This window comes from Molossus molossus, unplaced genomic scaffold (genome assembly GCF_014108415.1).
Source record: "Molossus molossus isolate mMolMol1 unplaced genomic scaffold, mMolMol1.p scaffold_m16_p_16, whole genome shotgun sequence".
NCBI classification, from domain to species: Eukaryota; Metazoa; Chordata; class Mammalia; order Chiroptera; family Molossidae; genus Molossus; species Molossus molossus.
Genome location: NW_023425351.1, coordinates 8,737,826 through 8,756,684, shown reverse-complemented (window position 1 = coordinate 8,756,684; position 18,859 = coordinate 8,737,826). Strand labels below are relative to the sequence as shown.

General features: G+C 49.0%; 2 protein-coding genes across 2 annotated transcripts in view; one reads left to right on the top strand and one right to left on the bottom strand.

Annotated features, from left to right (window-relative positions):
- SPIDR (scaffold protein involved in DNA repair) overlaps nucleotides 1-9,251 on the top strand; it is a 493,368-nt gene extending 484,117 nt beyond the window's left edge. Inside the window, exons 17-20 of the mRNA XM_036263912.1 lie at nucleotides 1,589-1,682; nucleotides 2,644-2,758; nucleotides 3,069-3,122; nucleotides 8,998-9,251. Coding sequence (XP_036119805.1) covers nucleotides 1,589-1,682; nucleotides 2,644-2,758; nucleotides 3,069-3,122; nucleotides 8,998-9,132 — 398 coding nt within the window. The 3' untranslated portion in view covers nucleotides 9,133-9,251. The remainder of the gene's footprint in view (nucleotides 1-1,588; nucleotides 1,683-2,643; nucleotides 2,759-3,068; nucleotides 3,123-8,997) is intronic.
- Nucleotides 9,252-10,681: 1,430 nt separating this feature from the next.
- CEBPD (CCAAT enhancer binding protein delta) lies at nucleotides 10,682-11,964 on the bottom strand. Its single transcript, XM_036264065.1, has one exon. The coding sequence runs from the start codon at nucleotides 11,906-11,908 to the stop codon at nucleotides 11,069-11,071; it is 840 nt and encodes a 279-aa protein (XP_036119958.1). The 5' UTR covers nucleotides 11,909-11,964; the 3' UTR covers nucleotides 10,682-11,068.
- Between the last annotated feature and the right edge of the window lie 6,895 nt (nucleotides 11,965-18,859).

Here is an 18,859-nt window from a genome sequence, read left to right as displayed (position 1 = left end):
AATGTATAGAGTTGGACTCATAGCTTTTTAAAACTGGCTTCTTTAAGCAATATGCTTTAAGTTTCCTCCGTGTCTTTGCATGGCTTGCTGGCTTACTTCTAGCACTGAATAGCATTCCATTGTCTGGACTTCCCACAGATGTCCCACTGAAGGACAGCATGGTTGCTTCCGAGCTTGGCCAACTATGAGTAAAGCAGCTGTGAACATCTATGTACAGGTGTTTGTGTAGACCTCGGTTTTCAACTCATTTGTGTAAATTCCAAGAAGTGTGGTTGCTGGGTCATATAGTAAGACTATATGTAGTTTTATAAGAAACCGTCAAACTGCCTTCCACGGGGGCTGCACATTTCGCACTCCCACCAGCAGGGAGTGAGGGTTCCTGTCGCTCCGCCTCCCACCGCATTTGGTGTGGTCAGTGTGCTGGGTTTGGGCCGTTCTCACAGGCGCGTGTATGGTATTTAATTTACATTTCCCTGATGATATATGACGTTCAGCACCTTTTCATATGCTTATTTGCCGTCAGTGTATCTTCTTTGGTGAGGTGTCTATTAAGGTCTTTTTGACCCATTTCTTAATCAGGTGGTTTGTGTTCTTATTCTTGAGTTTTAAAAGTTTATTGTATATTTTGGATAATAGCCTTTATCAAATATGTCTTTTGCAAATATGTTCTCCCACATTTCATTATATTTTTACTCATTATTTGTTTCTTGGCTTTCCCAACCGGACGGTAGAGTCCATGAGAGTAGGGATTGTATCATCCCTCTTTATGTTTTAGGGCCACACACAAATCCCACACTAAACAGCATTGTATACATATTTGTTCATTGAAAAAATAAATCACAAATGTTGGAGTAAGAAAGAAACAGAAAACCAGAATAGGAGATACTAACAGATCGGTAAGACTATTTCTCTTTCCTTATGAAAGAATTGGACACCACGCTGAGGATGTCCAGGAGCCTGTCAGGAGGCAAACGCCGGAAGTGCTGTCAGCCGCAGGGCCGTGACTCTGGGGCTCAATGCATGGCGGCTGGTGGTCACAAGGACCGGGGGAACGCCTCCTGGAAGGGGCTTCTGTACCTCTCGTACTCACACTCGATGTTAATTCCACTTCTAGGAATCTGTCCTAAGGAGAGGGTCTCAGCACAGAAAGGGCCGCATGCAGAGGGGTGTCCATGGCCTAACCGCTCAAGGGATTTGGAGGCACAAGCGTCCAGTATGGAGTGGTGGAGGGAGTAGGACACATGGCCTAGGCGGATTATCAGTAAGACAGATGAGACCATCCTTACAGCAGTGCCCTGGCAACCTGCGGGGCAGGGGCAGGCCTGCTGTGTGCACCTGCCGCCTCAGTGCTGTATCGCCCAGACTGGAACAGGCCAGGCAAAGATGGAAACACTTGGGTAGGCAGTAATGTGGGCAGGTTTTAAAACTTACTTTTTATTGTTAAATCGTGTTCGTCCAATAAATGGAAATTGTAAAAACCTTAGGAACATTTATGTAAACTCACAAGTGAGAAAACAGTCTGAAGCGCAGGGTCGCTGGGCGAGCGCCGCCGCCTCTGAGACTCTGCCTTTGCTGTCCCCTGGCCCAGGCACGGTGGCCGCTGTGGACGAGCGCACTGCCTTCTCGTGGCCCGTGTGCGACCTGTGCGGCAACGAGAGATTGCAGCGGAGCCCGGAAGACAGGTAAGGGGCAGTGCCTGGCCTGGAAGAGCCTGGGGCCGCAGCACCCAGTGCCTGCATCGTCCCTCCTGCGTCTGCCGGGCCAGCTTCCCCTCGCCAGGGGCCAGGCGCGAGCTCCGGGGGCAAACCGCGCGGAGCAAGAGGCCCCGCCCGTGGTGTCATCTTCACAGCGGGCGCGGAGCTGTTCCTCGCAGCTCCTGTCTTGAAATTTAAAAAGAGCTGGGTTTTGTCCTCAGTTTGTTCATTATTAGGAGAAAAGAGAAAAACTCAGGGTAAACAGGGATACATAAGACTAACTTGGCAACTGTACAGCTTGCCCTGTGTAGGGACACAGATTTGCCAGAAACCAATGAAAAGCCACATAAACAGACGCCCCTTCCCTGCGTGTTGCAGCACCCACACCCGAGGGACCCGGTCCGGGCTGGCAGGCATGCAGCCTGAGTCCGTTCTCGCGGCTCCCGGTTGACTGTCACGCGACAGATAGAAAGGGGCTGTTACTTTTCTGCTTAAGAAGCAAAGGACAGATGTCTCTTTGACACTTCCTGGGCTGATGGAATTATGTAGAAACAAGTCATCACTGGATCATATTTAAAAGACAAGAAGAGTGTGAATCATAGGTTTACTTGGTAGCAATAAGGAACATAGATACTGATGATCAAACCAGGTTTTCCCGTTCAGGCAGATAGGGAGCCCTGACTTCCCTGGCCTGGCTGGGGCCTCCCCTTTGCTTCGTGGGGTGTTTGCTGTCATCCTCTGTGCTCAACTTGATGAGGCTTCCCTGCATAAGTCTGCCTTCCCCTGTTACATGCCCACCAAGCCATCAGCCGGACGCTGAGGAAGCTGATGTGTGTCCCTCAGAACAGTCTGAGCCGGGGCTGCCTCTGGCCTATCTCAGCAATCATTCGTGTTTAGAAAAATGCCTGTCTGCTGATCTGTGCGTTTTCTGGTCTTGCCCAAACGACAGAAGTGCCTTTTCCTGTGCGGACTGCTCCCGTGTGGTCACCTCTCCTCTTCTCAGAAGGCATCTTCAGGTCTTCCTGGACTGCCCCTCGCGACCCCAGTGCACCGTGAGGGTCAAGGTAGGAGCTGGTGCAGGAGCTGTGTATATCCTGTGTCCATCTCATGCAGCTACTCTGGCTCACTGGCTAGGATAGAGTTGCATCTGTTGCTCTTTCCCCGGGAAAAGGGAAAGGGACCCACCCTCAGGAACAGTCTTTCCATGTCTGTGACTTAAAAAGTCACATTTGACTTAAGGCTTTGAGAGCATAGCTACTAATGAGAAGACAGTTGGTTCACATCTAACACACCGACTTTCAGGACGCGAGTGTTTTTAGCGTGAGCACTTGTTACAGCAGCGCCGTGTGTAACCGCCCTTGGCTCTTGTTGCAGCTGGAGCAGAGCAGCATCTCTTCGCTCCTGAGGTTCGCCACCTGTGAGGACGGGGTAAGTGCAGGGACACCCAGCCCGATGGGTGTGCTTATGCTCTTGAGCCCTAAGTGAGCGGATCACCCCGCAGATGCACCCCTACCCCGTGTACTTGCGGTCACAGCAGTCCCACAGTGTGACTGCGCACCTGCTGTGTTTGGACTCCACTCTACACTGAGGCACTGAGGCACTGAGGCACGGATGAGTCTTACACTGTTATCCACTGACCACTGCCCACGTCTGCTCTTGGGATCTTTCCTTTAGGAGTTGAGGTTATTTCCTATTAAGTCTTCTTTTGTTAATCCTCGCTCAAGGATATTTTTCCATTGATATTTTTAGAGAGAGTGGAAGGGAGGGTGGAGGAGGGAAAGAGAGAGAAAAACATCGATGTGAGAAAGACCCATCAATCGGTTGCCTCCCACATGGCCCCAGTAGAGGCCAGGGATCAAACCTGCAACCCAGGGACATGCCTTTGACTGGAATCGAACTCGTGACCATGACTGTCTAATCGCTGAGCCAGATAGACCAGGGTCTGATCAGTCTCACAGCAGGTATATGAATCTGTCTCCCTGGCTCTGGATTATGGTGAGACAGTATTGAGATTTCAAGTCTTGCTGCCATGGTTTCAAGTGAATAGAATAGAATAGAATTATCTGAGAGATACATGCTTTTTTTTTTAAGTTTGAGTATTCCAGAGTCTGATTAACTGGTAACTTTACCATTATTTCTGAGAGTTACTCTGGTGTAACTTAGTAAAGTGGTGTACTCCTCCAAGAACACACCACCCAAATAAAACTTACGAGCCAAAAGACAGTTTTCTTCCCCATGAAATGTGGCCCTCATAAACGAGATCAGCCTGTCCCTGAGATGCCCTCCGTCTTGTCAGAGCCATTTAAAAGCACCACAAGTGGCCTGTGGAATTGCCGAACCCAGAGAGGGCACTGGGGACTGACCACTGAGGTGGTGCCAGGACACAGCTCCCCAGCCTCCAAAGGTATCTGTGACCAGTGCTGGGGTACACATTTAGGTAGCAGCCCCTGAGGTTACAGTGAAAGGGGACTCTGATCATCTGCCAGACGTTCTGGTGGGTCCTCATGGCCAAATTCCAGCTCTGACTCCAGCCAGAACAGAGGCTGATTGGACCCATCCTTAGAGGCTGCGCTCTCCGGCCGAGCCATCTCTCTACTGCCTCCCCCCTACACCTCCAGGGGGCGCAGCACTGGGGTGTGGAGCAACCATTTGTTTTCTCCATCTAAACCAGGACTGGCAGAGTTCAGATTAAATTGGAATGTGGATGAGTCCATGAAGAATGGAATCTTTGAGGATCACTGGTCTGCTATGGTTCCCATCTCTGATTTCAGGGTAGAATCACTATGGAGCTATAAAAGGAGTTTCTGGCTCCCTCCTGAGGGTAAAGCCCATCAGCCTCAGCATGTCTCTTTAAAGCAACTTCGTGACACCCTCCTTCCTCCCAACCCCTCACCCCAGAGCTAAACAAGGGGTTGCTGTGCCAACAGGGACTGCTGTTTAGACCAGGCTGTGGGACAGTTTATAAAGAAGTTTCCCACCCTGGCCAGTTTGGTTCAGCGGTTAGAGCATCCGCCATGGACCGAAGGATCTTGGGTTCGATTCCTGGTCAAGGGCACATACCTGGGTTGTAGTTGCAGTCCCCCCAGGGCCTGGCAGGAGGCAACCAATCAATGTCTCTCTCGCATCAGTGTTTCTCCCCACCCCCTTCCACTCTGTCTAAACATCAATGGAGAAATATCCTCGGGTGAGGATTAACAACAACAACAAAAAATTATAAACAAGTATTCCCTGGTTGTTTAAAAGTAGAATGTAAGCAAATAATTACAATGGACCAAGAATGGTGCTCATTACTGTTCTCTCATGTTGCCTTATTTAATCTCCCCAACAACCCAGGGGGCAGACTCCACATTTACTGTGAAGAAAACAGCAGGGCTTGTAGCCTGTTTTTCTTGGAGACAGAGACATCCCACAGAGCGAAAGTCATTGTTATCCCTACAAGTGACGACTCAGCAGAGTTAGTAGCCAGCCCAGATTGGGGAGTGGGGTGGGGTACAGAGACCCTTGTGTGTGTTTCTGTTCTCACCGAAGTTTGTGTATTAATGGGCGACAAGTTAGCAGTTCCTGTTGACTCCTTGTTGCCTCTCCCAGCCCTTGGGGAGAAGAGAGGAGGAAGAAGGGCATGGTGCTGGGTAGGGCTGATGGAGTGGAGATTTCCAAGGCAGGGCTTTCAACAGGTGCTGCAGATAACAACTGAGTTATCGGGGAACTATTTCTGCAGAGAATGTTACAGGGAAATGTTGGTGAAACCCCTGCTTAAGGAGAACACATAGAAAAATGAACCAAAACCCACAACCTAAACCAACTAAACCCTACAACACTCGGGGATGGCGCACAGCTGCTCCCCACGGTGAAAAGGCACAGGTTTGCCCTGCAGTTTTCAGGTGGTCTTGGCAGCGCCCCACCTCCCGCTCGGTTCCTGCAGGCTCCCCCACCGGACAGAGACGGGCCTGGTGCCTGCCTTAGGAAGCCGCTGGTGGAACCCAGAGAAGAGGAGGAAGCCCTGGTAGAAATTCTCCTTTTCACTTGATTTCCTTCTGATCGAGGCTGGCTTGTTCTTCCCACACATTAAACTTCTCAACTGCAATGCTCCCTTATGTAAAATCCCGAAAGAGCGTGTGTGTGTGCTTGAGTGTTCATGTGTTGGTGCTCATTCACCTGTGTGTGCTCATGTGTACATGTGTGCTGCAGTGTGCGCATGTGCACTGGATGAGCGGCACCAGGTCGTGATGGTCTCAGGTGCCAGCTTTGCAGGTGCTCTGTTACCAGAGCTGACACCAGAAAAATAAGGGTAAATTCCAAGCATGAGGTACATTTTCTCCTTACCCCTACCCCCAGCTTTACTCACAGTGGACAATCAGAGCTTTACATCTGACCTGGAAAGGAGCTATTAGAAGATGGGTATAAAAAGGACTTACATGTGTGCACTGGCCAGTGTGGCTCAGTTGGTTGGAGCACCATCCCATTGTGGGTTCGATTCCTGGTCAGGGCACATACCTAGGTTGCAGGTTTGATCCCCTCAGGTGCATACGGGAGGCAATGGGTCAGTGTTTTTCTCTTTCTCCCTTCCTTTCTCTCTAAAATCAATAATCATATCCTCAGGTGATGATTTAAAAAAAAAAGAATCTGCAAAAAAAAAAGGACTTATGTGTAGACATCAGCTATGAGTTTTCCAGTCTGGATTCTATCCGTTTTCTAGGTAACAATGCACATTTGCCAAAATCCAAAGAATCACATTAGGACTTTCTGTGAGAATCAGAACTCCATTCCCTGGAACAAAGGTCCTGCTTCCAGGCAGGATGCACGAGTGTCAGGCTTCGCGCCTGCACTGGAATGTGTCCAGCTCGAGGTGGAACGGTGGGACCGGCCGCCGTGTACCTGCAGTTCTCCAAGGTGGCGTTACCGTGATGTGAAAGCTGGAGCTGGTTTCCTTAGCTTTCAGAAAAGGAAAAATTAAAGAAAAACAGATTGTGCCTTGTAAAAACAGAGACACATTTTACACATGAGTTTGTTGGTGGTGTGATTGTTTTATCCTAACTTGTTAATTTCCACCAAATATAACCTATTTATAATTAAATCTTTGTTTATAAATGATAGTCATTATTGAAGACTATCACTGCCAAACCTGACTTTTTTTTTTAATCCTTACCTGAGGATATTTTTCCATTTATCTTCAAATAGAGTGGGAGGGAAGAGAAGAGAGAGAGAGAGAGACAGACACATAGATCCGTTGCCTCCCACATGACCCCAGCCAGGGCTGGGGACCGAAACACAACCAAGGTGCATGCCCTTGACCAGAATCGAACCTGCAGACTCTTTGGTCAGCCCGCGGATGCTCCAGCCACTGAGCCAAACCAGCCAGGGCCAAACCTGACATTTTTTAAAAGTGCTATTTGCTGACGTTTTCCAAGTCAGAATTTCATACTTTTACCCCAAGTAAAAGTGGAAGAATGCCTGGGCCGTCTATTTCACACACACACACACACGCAAGACCAACTAAAGTAGTAAGAGGACAAAGAAGCTGTCCTGTCTCGATCTTCCCAGCCCCCGCGGTGACCTCACTCTGCGCCATCCATAGGCTCCCTTCAGACCGCCAGCCCTGCAGCTCGGGCTTGCTCACTGCCACTCTTCAGTGACAGGCCCTTCGTGGGCTCATAATAACCCGGTGGGTGATCAAGGGAGTGGGCCATGCAGTGGACATCTATGCCACATGATCCCAAGCCAAAGAAACCTCAGCCACCACGGTCAAGCCAGATACTTTCAGTTCCCTCGCTTCACCTGCCTTGACCAGCAACTCTCACTCCCCCATCACTCCATTGAACCACTCTGTTGACCTTCCACTAACACTTACTAAGCAATGAAAACTCTTTACACATCACATTGCACTCTGCGTCCTGCTGTTTCGCAGCCCGGATGGCAGCACCACAGCAAGTCGCCACTGTGGTGTTCACGTCCCGGACTGATCTGGTGTTCGTGCTTTGAAACAGACTGTCTCAAAGCTCAGTGGCTTGCACATTGTTCTGTACATACACCTGCAGCTTGGACAGGGTTCCACCAAGACAGCTCCTCTCTGCCCCAGTGGGCCTCAGCTGGTGCCCCAAAGGCTGGGCTGGAGTCACAGAAGGCCCTTCAGTCCCCAGCTGGCTTTTGTGATCCTACTGGCTGGGACCTGCCCGGGCTCTGGCCAGACACCCACACAGCCTTGGATTCCCTCACGGCATGTGTCTGGGTCCCAAGAGAGGCAGGGAAGCTGGGGACCTTTCCTGACCAAACTCGGGGCATAACTTAGTGTCCCGTCCGCTGTCCTCTGTTCATGAGAAGCCAGTCACTGAGCCCAGCTTAGACCCAGGGTGAGGGCAGCGACGCCACCTTGATGGGAGGGCACCAAGGAGCACAGACATGTGCCTGCTTTGTCACACACTGAACAAAGCTGCAGTAGAGAGTTGTCAGGGGTCTGCCCAGAGAAATGAGAGGGACCCCGGATGCTCCTCTGCAGGGGCCGCAAGAGTTTTGAAAGAGCATGTTACCTTCCAGGGCTTCAGTCTCCACCAAGCAGACATGTCACTTCCCCTGAGGCAGTTTAGCCTCTATTTTTAGCCCACCTCCACCCCAGAAGGAGAATGTTCTGAGGTTTGATCTAGAGAGACTAATGAGGGCACCCAAACCTTCCTAGCCGGTGCTTTCCTCTAGAAAGGAAACTAGCCCAGGATTAACCAATCACAAGGTATTCATCAAACAGACGTGAATGAAGCTTTCTACAACATAGAGGTGTTTAGCTTGGTGTAACTCTGGAAGAAATAGTATCCCATTAAAGAGGGAAGTTTGGGGCAAAGTACCAGAAATTCTTTGACCAGAAGTGTTGCTAGTTTGGGGAAGTGTCCCAAAAGAAGTTGGAGGCAGCTACAAGCATAATGCATGCCCAGCCCCCAGCATTCCCAGCTCATAATCAGGGCCTATCCCTTTAAGTCCTCCCTCCGTCCTCTCCCAGGGCGGCCAGCTGAGATGCTTGTCTTTGCGTCCACTAACAAACATCAGTAAGATATTCTGAATGTTCTTGTGCAAAAACACGATTCAGTTATCAGAAAAAAATTAGTTCCTTCACTTGCCATAATAAATGGGCTTTTTAGCATAGTCCTTCTTTATTTTTGCCTCCTTACCAGTATTGTTCTCAACCATTTGAAGAGTGGGAAGTCCTGACTGGGAAAAGGGCCTTCTGCTCTGCTCTCCGGTGGTGTGTGTTCTTGGGATCAAAATGCAGGGCCAGCGTCCTATTTGCTTTTTAACCAGCATGCCTTTATCACTGCAGAGTTATGAAGCGGAGAGTGTCATCGGAAAGGAGGTGGGGTTGTTAAGTTGTTTTGTCCAGTCCATAGCCACCCACCCAACTAGCTGCATTGGATTGGAAGAGATTGAGCTTCTGAGTGCAGACAGAGCCTCTTGAGATCACAGGAATCTGCGTGTGAAGAGGCTGCAGGGGCGCTGCTGGTTTTGCTAGTTGTTTGTTAACTGGGCAAAGCGAATGTACTGTATGATCTTGAACTGGAACTTAAGATTTTTCTGGGGCACAGGTCAGTAAAATGGTTTTGTAAACTATAAATCAAAATAGTTTTCTCTATGGTTATATATTTTTTATTACCTAACTGTTAAAGTTTACATAAGCTTGAGGTCTTCATTTTGTATTTACCTTAGGCAATAATATTAACGTAGCAGGAAGACACTATGTTCAATTGCAATTTTAAAGTGTTATTTAAGTTTTACCATGATTCAACATTTTTCTTGTGGTATTTTTTTAACATTTCCCCAGAGAATACACTGCAAAGTTTAAACCTTTGTCCTATATTGTTCTGTTACTGTTCTGCTACAATAAATGTTCAACCTAAGCATTTTGCACTTCAGGGTTTTTTGTTGTTGTTTTTTCGTTTTTTGTTTTTGTATTTTTGCACTTTGGTATTTTGGGGAAAATATTCTGGGAAACTTTGTCAGAGGTAAAAAAAAAAAAAATGTTACCCATTAGTTAAGTAAGTTTACCAGTGTGAGTATAGATATCCTGAACAGAGGTACAGTTATCTCACTCCAGATAGGTCTGAACACTGTCCCCGAGAGCCAGGATTACAGACTGAAGAGGAGTGGACTGCTAACATTTGCTTTGTTGGCAGAGATTTAAATTAAAACCATGAATTAATTAGCTTTGGACACTAAAGATCTCCTTTCCTCCCTTAAACGATATAATCATGACAGGCCACAGTTAATTGACATAATATAGATGCAGTATCCGCGATCAAGATAGGGTGTCTAGTACCCACTTTCACTGGGGGAAAGGCTTTATTTATTTGTCCAGATTAAGCTGTGAAACATTACAATTACTGTCAAGACAGGCAGTTGTAAGCAGCTTTGTGGCTATCCCTGTCGTGCACATTATGTTTTGTATTCATACGCACTTTGGAAATCTCCCTGAAGCTGACCGAGACCGCGGCAAGTGAAAGCACCGTCCCGGGAAAGCCAACGATACTTCAGGGGTGCTTCCAGAGCCCCTCGACCCCTCGCCCCTCGAGCAGCCGACAGTCCGGGAGCTGGGCAGCTGCTCCCCACAGGGCCCCCAGATCCGCAGATAGGCCAGTGGGCCGGCCAGCCCCCTCCTCCAGTCCGGTCAGTCCCCTCCCCGAGTCCGGTCAGTCTCCTCCCCGAGTCCGGTCAGTCCCCTCCCCGAGTCTGGGTCCTTGTTTTTGAAGCGCCGACCACCAGCAAGTTGCTAACTTAATGTGTTTAGTCGTGCTTCGCCGATCTTAGGCAAGTTAATAAAACATCTGGAGAGAGACTGGCACGTCTCAAAAGCAAGGCAGGCTGTCTCTTCTAAGCAGCCTGCTCGGCCCCGGGGGTGACACACCTGGTCCCGAGCGGCCTCCCAGGTGCCGAGCCGCACACCTGGTGCAGGAATGCGCCCTCCCCGCGGGTCCTGGGCCCCCGCGTGCACTGCAAATACAGGAATCGGGTGGTTGCAAACGCTTCTTTATTCTTACAAATACTGTAAAAATTATTATAAAAAAAAGTGAACATGCTCAGTCTTTTCCTCTTATCTACAATACAAAGGGTTGTAGTAAAAGTCTTTTTAAACAAATGTACCTTAGCTGCATCAACAGGAGTAAGATGTAGAAAAAGCTACCATTATAAAAATAATTTAAGGGAAAATAAACACATAGCTTCTTTCAAAGTTCAGTGGTGGCAAGTCCAGGCTGTAGCTTCCTTTCGCCCCCGCGTCCCGGGGAAGCTGCAGCCGGCGCAGAGCGGCTCCGGCGGTCCGCGCGCGCGCCTCGCTGCGGCCCGTCGGCTCTGAGGTATCGGTCGTTGGCGAGTCTCCACGCCCAGCCCCTGGCCACGCGTTACCGGCAGTCCGCAGCCCCGGCGGCCGGCAAGAAGGACGAGCTGGGCAGCTGCTTGAAGAACTGCCGCAGGCCGGCCAGGTCCCGCGTGAGCTGATCCACGCGCTGGTGCAGCTTCTCGTTCTCGGCCGACAGCTCCACCAGCTTCTGCTGCATCTCCTGGTTGCGCCGCTTGGCCTTGTCGCGGCTCTTCCGCACGGCGATGTTGTTGCGCTCGCGCCGCTGCCGGTACTCGGGGCTGCCGCGGTCCGGGCCCCTCTTGCCGGCGCCCTTCTCCCGGGCCGGGCCCGGCGCGGGACTCGGCCCCGGGCTGCACCGCGGCGGCTCGGGCGACGTGGGCGGTGTCGGTTGCGCGGCGGCCGCCAGGCTCACCACGGTCTGCGCGCACGCGGCCACCTGCGCGGGCAGCAGCGAGCCCGGCGCGTCGCCGTCGCCCCAGTCGGGCTCGCGTTTGAGGGGTCGCGGGACGGCCGGGCTCGGGCCCCGGGGTCGCGCGAGGCTGCCGGGCAGCAGCTCCAGGGCGCCCGCGCCCGCCGCGCCCGCCTTGTGGTTGCTGTTGAAGAGGTCGGCGAAGAGCTCGTCGTGGCACAGCTCCAAGGTGGGCACGGCGGCCATGGAGTCGATGTAGGCGCTGAAGTCGATGGCACTCTCGTCGTCGTACATAGCGGGGGCAGAGGCGCCCGGCTCGCTCACGCGGGCCGGTTTGCACGTCCGGCCGGGCTCGTAAAAGGGCGCGGGGTCCGCGGGCCAGGGCGCGCCGCGCGCCGGGCCGTCCAGGCTGAAGAGGGCGGCGCTCATGGCGGCGTCCGGCTTGGCTCCGTGTGCGAGCGCGGCTGTCATCTCACGGGGCCGGGCCCGCAGCCTTTTCTAGCCTGAGCTGACGTGCAGGCCCCGCCCCGGCTCCAAAGCCGCGGGGGCGCCCCGGGGCCGCGGGGAAGGGGAGCGGCGGCGGCGCCCTGGGAGCCCCCGCCCGCTCGCGGAGCCACCCCTTGACCCATCCCGGCCGCCCTCCCTGATAACACCCCGGAGCTCCCCCCACGCCCGCGCGTGAGAGCAGAGGCGCGTGCTTCCTCCCCGCCCCCGGCCTCGCCTGGCCCGGGCAGTCCTGCTGGGAATGACCCTCCCTCTGCCAGCACTTGGGGTTCTTCTCTCCTTCCTGTTTGTGGGGTTTGGAGCCTCTGCGTTTGTCAGAGCCGGGAGTGAAATCAAAACCAGGACTTGGCCGCGGCGCGCGTGTCCCGGGCCGGTTCCCAGGGTCAGGAGGAGGGAGGCCGGGGGAGGGCGACTCCGGGAAGGCGGACAGAGCACGAGAACGTTCTCCAGAGCCGGGGATCGCTCCGCACCGTAGCTGGTGCGTCAGGACCGGAGGGGTGGCAGGACTGAGCCACGGAGGAGTCATGTCGCAGCGACTGAGCCCCCGGCCCCCGTAAATGCTGCGGCTGCGGCACGCGGAGGCCGAGCCAGGTCCCGCGGCGACCCCGGAACCCCGCAAAGCACCAAGAACCGGAGAACCCGCGTGGCCGGCTGTCCCCGCTCGGGCCGCGCTGCCGTTGCTTCTAGATCAACTAAAGCAGTGCCATCTTGTGGCTGTACTCTTCCTTCAGTCCTGTTTTAGAGTTGCAGGCTCTATGCCTCTGTTCAGTATTTCAAAAAAAAGTTCTTTTGAATCTAAAGCAGTTGGGTTCTCCTTGGGAGAAAGATAAGACTTACACTAATAGATCTGACGGGGTATTAAGTTGGTAGCTCTTCACATTGTAAAGTGCATGAAAAGGAAGTATAAATCGTCTTTGCTCATTAAGTTAACAGTAATTTGAAGCAGGCACTTCTGATCAATTCCATTTCTTAAATCACTGCCCCTTTTCAAACCTGGGCTCCTTCTAGCATCTGTTGTTGGCTTAGGCTTCTCACTCACCAGACGTTGGATCCAAACACCAAATGATTCGCAAACCGCTGCCAGAGTTCTGCATTTAATTCCAGAGGTAATTTCTAACCATACACTATGGGATGTTTTCTAGATTTTCTAGAAGAACAAACATATTGCTTTAGAATTACTCAGAGAGGGTACACAATGTTGATGTTATACTATCAATCACCTACTAAGGGTAAAAACCAGGAACACATCTATAGTGTGGGTTCATGCACACCCAGGGAAGGCCTAGTACAAATTTCTCAGTTCTTTTTATTTAGGAAGCCATAAAACACTATTAAAGACTTCTTCAATTAATTAGGATATGAAAAATAAAATTTAAAAATGTACATAAAAGAATCATATTCTCAAAATAATTCAGTGAGATTAGTAGATTCAGATATCAGAGTAACTATAAATATATTTACTAAGATGAAGTTGAGTTTACAAGGTAACGCTATTGAAGAAAAATTCTGTTAGAATGCCCTTTGAAATTTGGGGATTAAACTTGAAAAGAGCCCTGCAGGTGTGCCTCAGAAGATTGAGTGTCCTCTCTCAGACTGAGCGGTCCAGGTTTGATTTGGGTCAGGGCACAGGCGGTTGCTGGCTCTGTTCCCGGTAGGGGGCGTGCAGAAGGCAGCCAATTGATATTTCTCACATGGATGAGCTTCCTCTCTCTCTAAAAGATCAATAAAAATATTTTATAAAAAACTTGAAAAAGATGCTAGACCTACATTTTCATAATGTATTAACCAATAATTAATCATCATATTTAAGACGTTTCTTCTACCCAAAGCACTCATTCAAAAGAATATATGCACCACTATGTTTATTGCAGCGTTATTTACAATAGTCAAGGTATGGAAGCAACTCAAGTGAATAAGATGTTGTGGTACATATATACAATGGAATATTACTTTGCCATAAAGAAGAATGAAATCTTACTATTTGCAACACCATAGATAGCTCTACAGTGTATTATGTTAAGTGAAATTAGAGTAAGAAAAATACTTTATGATTTCACTTATATGTGGAATCTAATGAACAGAATAAAGAACAAACAAAATTAAAACAGACTCATAGATATAGAGAACAGACTGATGGTTGCCAGAGGGGAGGGGAATTGTGGGGATGGGTAAAATGGTGAAGAGGTTAAGAAATACAAAAAAAGAAATGGTGAAGAGGTGTGAAAATACAGTCATGTGTATGTAAAGTACAGCATAATGAATATAGTCAATAATATTGTAATAACGTGGTGCCAGCGAGTATCAGGGAGAACACTTTGTAAAGCATATGGTTATCTGACCACTGTGCTGTACATCTGAAACTAATACAAAATAATACTGAGTGTAAACTGTAATTGGAAAATAAAATTTAAAAAAATAAATAAATCCATTTACTAAAGAGGAGAGGAGAGATTATAGATCTGCAATAATGGATTTGCTGTGGTAGTTGAGGACAAATTAAAGACTTTAAAAAAATAATAATAAAGTATTATCCTAAGCGAAACAAGCCAAGCAGAGAAAGACAAATATCACATGACCTCACTTATTTGTGGAATATAATGAACACAACAGTCTGAGGAATGGGGTAGTCCCAGAGACATGGAAGTAGGGTACAGACTGACAATCCCCAGAAAAGGGGGTGGGGAGAGAGATAAACCACAGAACTTATATGCATGTGTGCATGAACAGTGGACATGGACAACAAAGCTGGGAACAGGGCGGGGAGGGAGGGAAAGGGGGGTATCAATGGAGGAAAAAGGAGAAACATCTGTAACAAAAATACATTAATTAATTTTAAAAAATAAATGAAAGTTTTTTTAAATAATAAAACAATTTAAAGTTTAGTTTCTGTGACAGTAGTTATTTATAGTCATTTCTTAAATGTCTCCGCTAATAATTTATTCCAGATAAATACAAAGTTGTTCTTAAACATTTCTCATTGTTAGAGATCTGTTCCAAATAATGATTTAAGCCTTCTCTTGAGTCGTCAGTATTCGGAGTAGAACTGTCACAAGGAAAGAATCAGGGACGAAAGCATTCCAGTTAGAAACCCGATGCCCCCGTGTTTACAAGGACATTCCTATGTTGAGCTCAGTTGAGTTGTACATGTGGACTTTCTAAACACATCAGTCTTTAAAAATTGAAGTGGCTCAAAAATGCGCTTTCAGGATTAGAAAAAGCAACTCTGGTCTTTTCCTGCTTATTCATAACACGGAGTGACCGTAACTCAGTACTAATGTGGGATCATTTTTGGATGCTTCATATGGGCAAGATACGGTGCAAGAACAGTACTCCAGATTAAAGTCTCAAACAATGAAAATGTTTTCAGCAGCGCTATCTAAAACAAAGTGAAGCTTCCAGAGGAACACTGTTGCTTTTAGCACCCTCTTCTCAACTATTAGATTAGATACGTTTGTTAAACTTCTACCTTAGGACTAATTTTAAGTTTATGGTATATTTTCATGTGTCTGTGTCAGACAATAGTGAGGTTACAAATATAGGTTTTTGTTGTTGTTGTTGTTGTTTTTACTAAACCTATTCCCAGGGAATGAGTTTGAAAAAAGGAAGACAAGGGCCAAAAATAATCAACTCAGTGCATGTTGGGGCGGGGGTCACACATCCTTTGCACTGTTAAAGCCTGTGTATTTTACTAAAAACCTGCTGGATGGGTAAACATTTCAGCATTTACTCCAGCCTCTAAATTCAAAAGACTGAGCCCCCAGATTACAAAGCACCCAGAGCTGAAGACAAGTATTTGATTCTGTGGGTCAGGTGTCCAACCTGCCAAATACCTGCTCACCTTCCCATTAATAAAAACACAAGGAGAAGCAATTTGTCTTTCCAGCCCATATTCTTGTCAAGTGGCTTCATCCTTCCCTTAGCTCACACCTGTCAGCCCTGCCCCCACCTCCCTGCCACAGCCCAGGCAGTTCCTGGGTGGCCTCCAGTAACACTTGTCGCCCAGGAAGGGCACAGCAGGTCTGCACGCTCGGTGTCTTCTCCCCACCCGATCCATTCTTCAGATGGCCGCCAAGAGATCGTCGGAGAGGAAGGTGCTGTCAGTCTGTTCCATAAAATGCCTGCCGACCACAGCAACAGATGCCTGACTCAACTCTGAATACCGCCACAGACCTACCTGGCACGCTCTTCACCCCCGTCCTCATACTTGGCTGGCAAGATCCTTCCATCTACTAGAGTCTTAATAAAATAGCACCTCTTTATTGCTTTCTGTGACTTACTTTAGCCATAGTAATCATTTCCTTGTTGGGTGTCCCAGGAAAAATTTATCTCACATATTGCCAATTATTAAATGCACATTTTTTCATTTTGTTGAAATTCAGATGCAATATTGGGATGCATGTAACAATCACCATTGGCCAAGATATCAGTTACAGTGTTTGGTATTACCTGCATATGAGTATAAGTGAATAGGGACGAAACCCTAGGGATAATAGTGGGGAGCTCTCTTTTATGAAATTCTACATCACCATCTCTCTTGATGGAACAGAGAGCAGCATTGGGTATAAAACCAAAACATCAACAACTCTGATTTTAAAAGTGATTCAGAGGCCCAGCCATCGTGACTCAGTGCACCAAGAGGTTGCCGGTTCAACTCCCGACCTGGGCACATGCCCACGCGGTGGGCCTAATCTCCAGTGGGGGCATGCGGGAGACAGCCAATCGATGTTCTCGCTCATCAATGTTTCTATCTCTCTCCAGCCAATCGATGTTCTCGCTCATCAATGTTTCTATCTCTCTCCCTCTCCCTTCCTCTCTCTCTAAAATCAATATAGAAAATTTTTTAATAAAAATGATTCGGAGGAGGGAATTTCAAGATTATAGGGAGGTAGGTGGAAGCTACCCTCACCGCCTCTCAGGACCAAACTGGAGTCACAGCTATAATAGAGAACAAACATCCTAAATAACCTTCTGAAAACCAGTTGAAGAGAAGCCTTATAACCATGGATTTACAGACGCCACAGTGATACTACTAGGGGTAAAAAGAGGGCTGACTCTGCTCCCCATAGATGGCGGATGAGATTCTGCACAGGTGTGGGGCCTAAACCCTAAGCCAGGTTCCCCAGCCCAGCGCACCAGAACTGGGTAAGAGGTGCCCACATACTATCTGGCTGTGAAAGCAGCAGGCTTCTGTCCACTGGGGAGAGATGGAGTCCGCTGGAGACACAGACACCCTCTTAAAGGGCCAATGCACAACATTTTGTTCACTGCCACTAACCCTGGACTCTACCGGAAGGAAAGCAAAGTGGACTAGAGTCAGCTGAGGGGAGTCTAGGTCTGTTGCTCTGGTAGGAGAGCTGGGAAACTGCCCCAAGAGTCCCTGTGCCGAGGGATCCCCCGTCTTTCTTGGGCGGAGCACTCCCCTTCTCGTGGCAGCAGCCTGCAGAGCACTGACACACCCTCCGGCCTCCATCGCACCCCACCGTGGAGCCTACGGCCTGCTGAGGAGTCCGCTGCTTTGGCCAGGGTGTGGACTTCTGGACAGACTCACGGTGTCAGTGACTGAATTTTCTAGGTCCGGGCCATTCACCCCACTTTCCTCTGAGCCTGAATGATGCTCCCCTTCGTGAGAAATGCAATAGAACCACGCTCCCAGCTTCCAGCAGACACCACCAACAGGCTGCGGAGGCCTCTCCTGCCTGAATCCTAGTTTCTCTGCCCTGCCAAGTTCAGGACAAAATTTGGGACAAACAGTCTTGTAACTCTGGAGTGGGGACCACACCCACCACCTTCCCTGAAGCCAGACCAGCACCTTCTCCTCATGGGAAACCACTAGTCCCGTTCTCCCAAATCTGCCAGAGGCTCCTTCAGTGACTGAGCTTAATGAACTGCTGTCAGGCACAGGCAAGTAGGAGGCAGATCTCACGGTGACTTGAGACTTATGTTGTCCTGCCCCCAGGCTCAGAGTTGAAAAAAAGCTGGCCTTGGTGTGCAGCGTGGTGATTGCCATGAGCACTCAAGGCCAGCAGAGGCAGCCATAAACTGTGGATTGTTTGTAGCTCCAAATGGGTTGTGAGAGCCAGGCACAGAAAGCATCTGATATTGGCCTGCACCAGAGTCCCTCCCAAGAGTCCCAGAACCAACACACCTCGCTTCAGATAACATTAAGGCAGGATCCAACACATTTCACAAACAGCATATCCGAAGGGAGATCTCAGCTGACACCAGACCCTGCTGAGGCAAATTCTGATTTGTGTGATGAGCACCTGCACAGTAGCTCATATGCTGTGGTCGGGGATGAGCCTCAGTCAGCCTGGGGGTCTAGTCCATGCACAAATGAGCAAAGAGCAATCAAACTCAATTACAACACATAACCTACACAAGGGACATACCTAGAGCACCCAGCTCAGGTGTCTTGCCACTAGGTCCTACATAAAACCACTCCTTGAGACAGGGTGTCATAGAACATTTATTTAATACATAGAAATGAACACAAAAAAAGAAGCCTAAATGAGGAGACAAAGAAACAGGCCCAAGTGAAAGAATAAAACTCTCCAGAAAAAGAGCTAAATAAAATGGAGGCAAGCAATTTATAAGATATATAGTTCAAAGTAATGGTTATAAGGATGCTCAAGGAACTTAGTGAGAACTATAATGGCATACAAAGGGACATAAAAAACAAACAAAAAAGACCAGTCATAAATGAGGAACATAATATATGACATTAAGAATACACAAGAAGGCCCCGGCTGATATGGCGCAGGTGGTCGGAGTGTTGTCGCATGCACCAAGAAGTGGCCAGTTTAATTCCCAGTCAGGGCACATACCCAGGTTGTGGGTTTGATCCCCGGTTGGGATGGGTAGAGGAGGCAGCCAACTGATGTTTTTTCTGTCACATCAATGGTTCTCTCTCCCTCCCCC

Coding starts and splice junctions, on each gene's coding strand:
- CEBPD (XM_036264065.1), bottom strand. CDS start 11,908: ATGACAGCCGCGCTCGCACACGGAGCCAAGCCGGACGCCGCCATGAGC.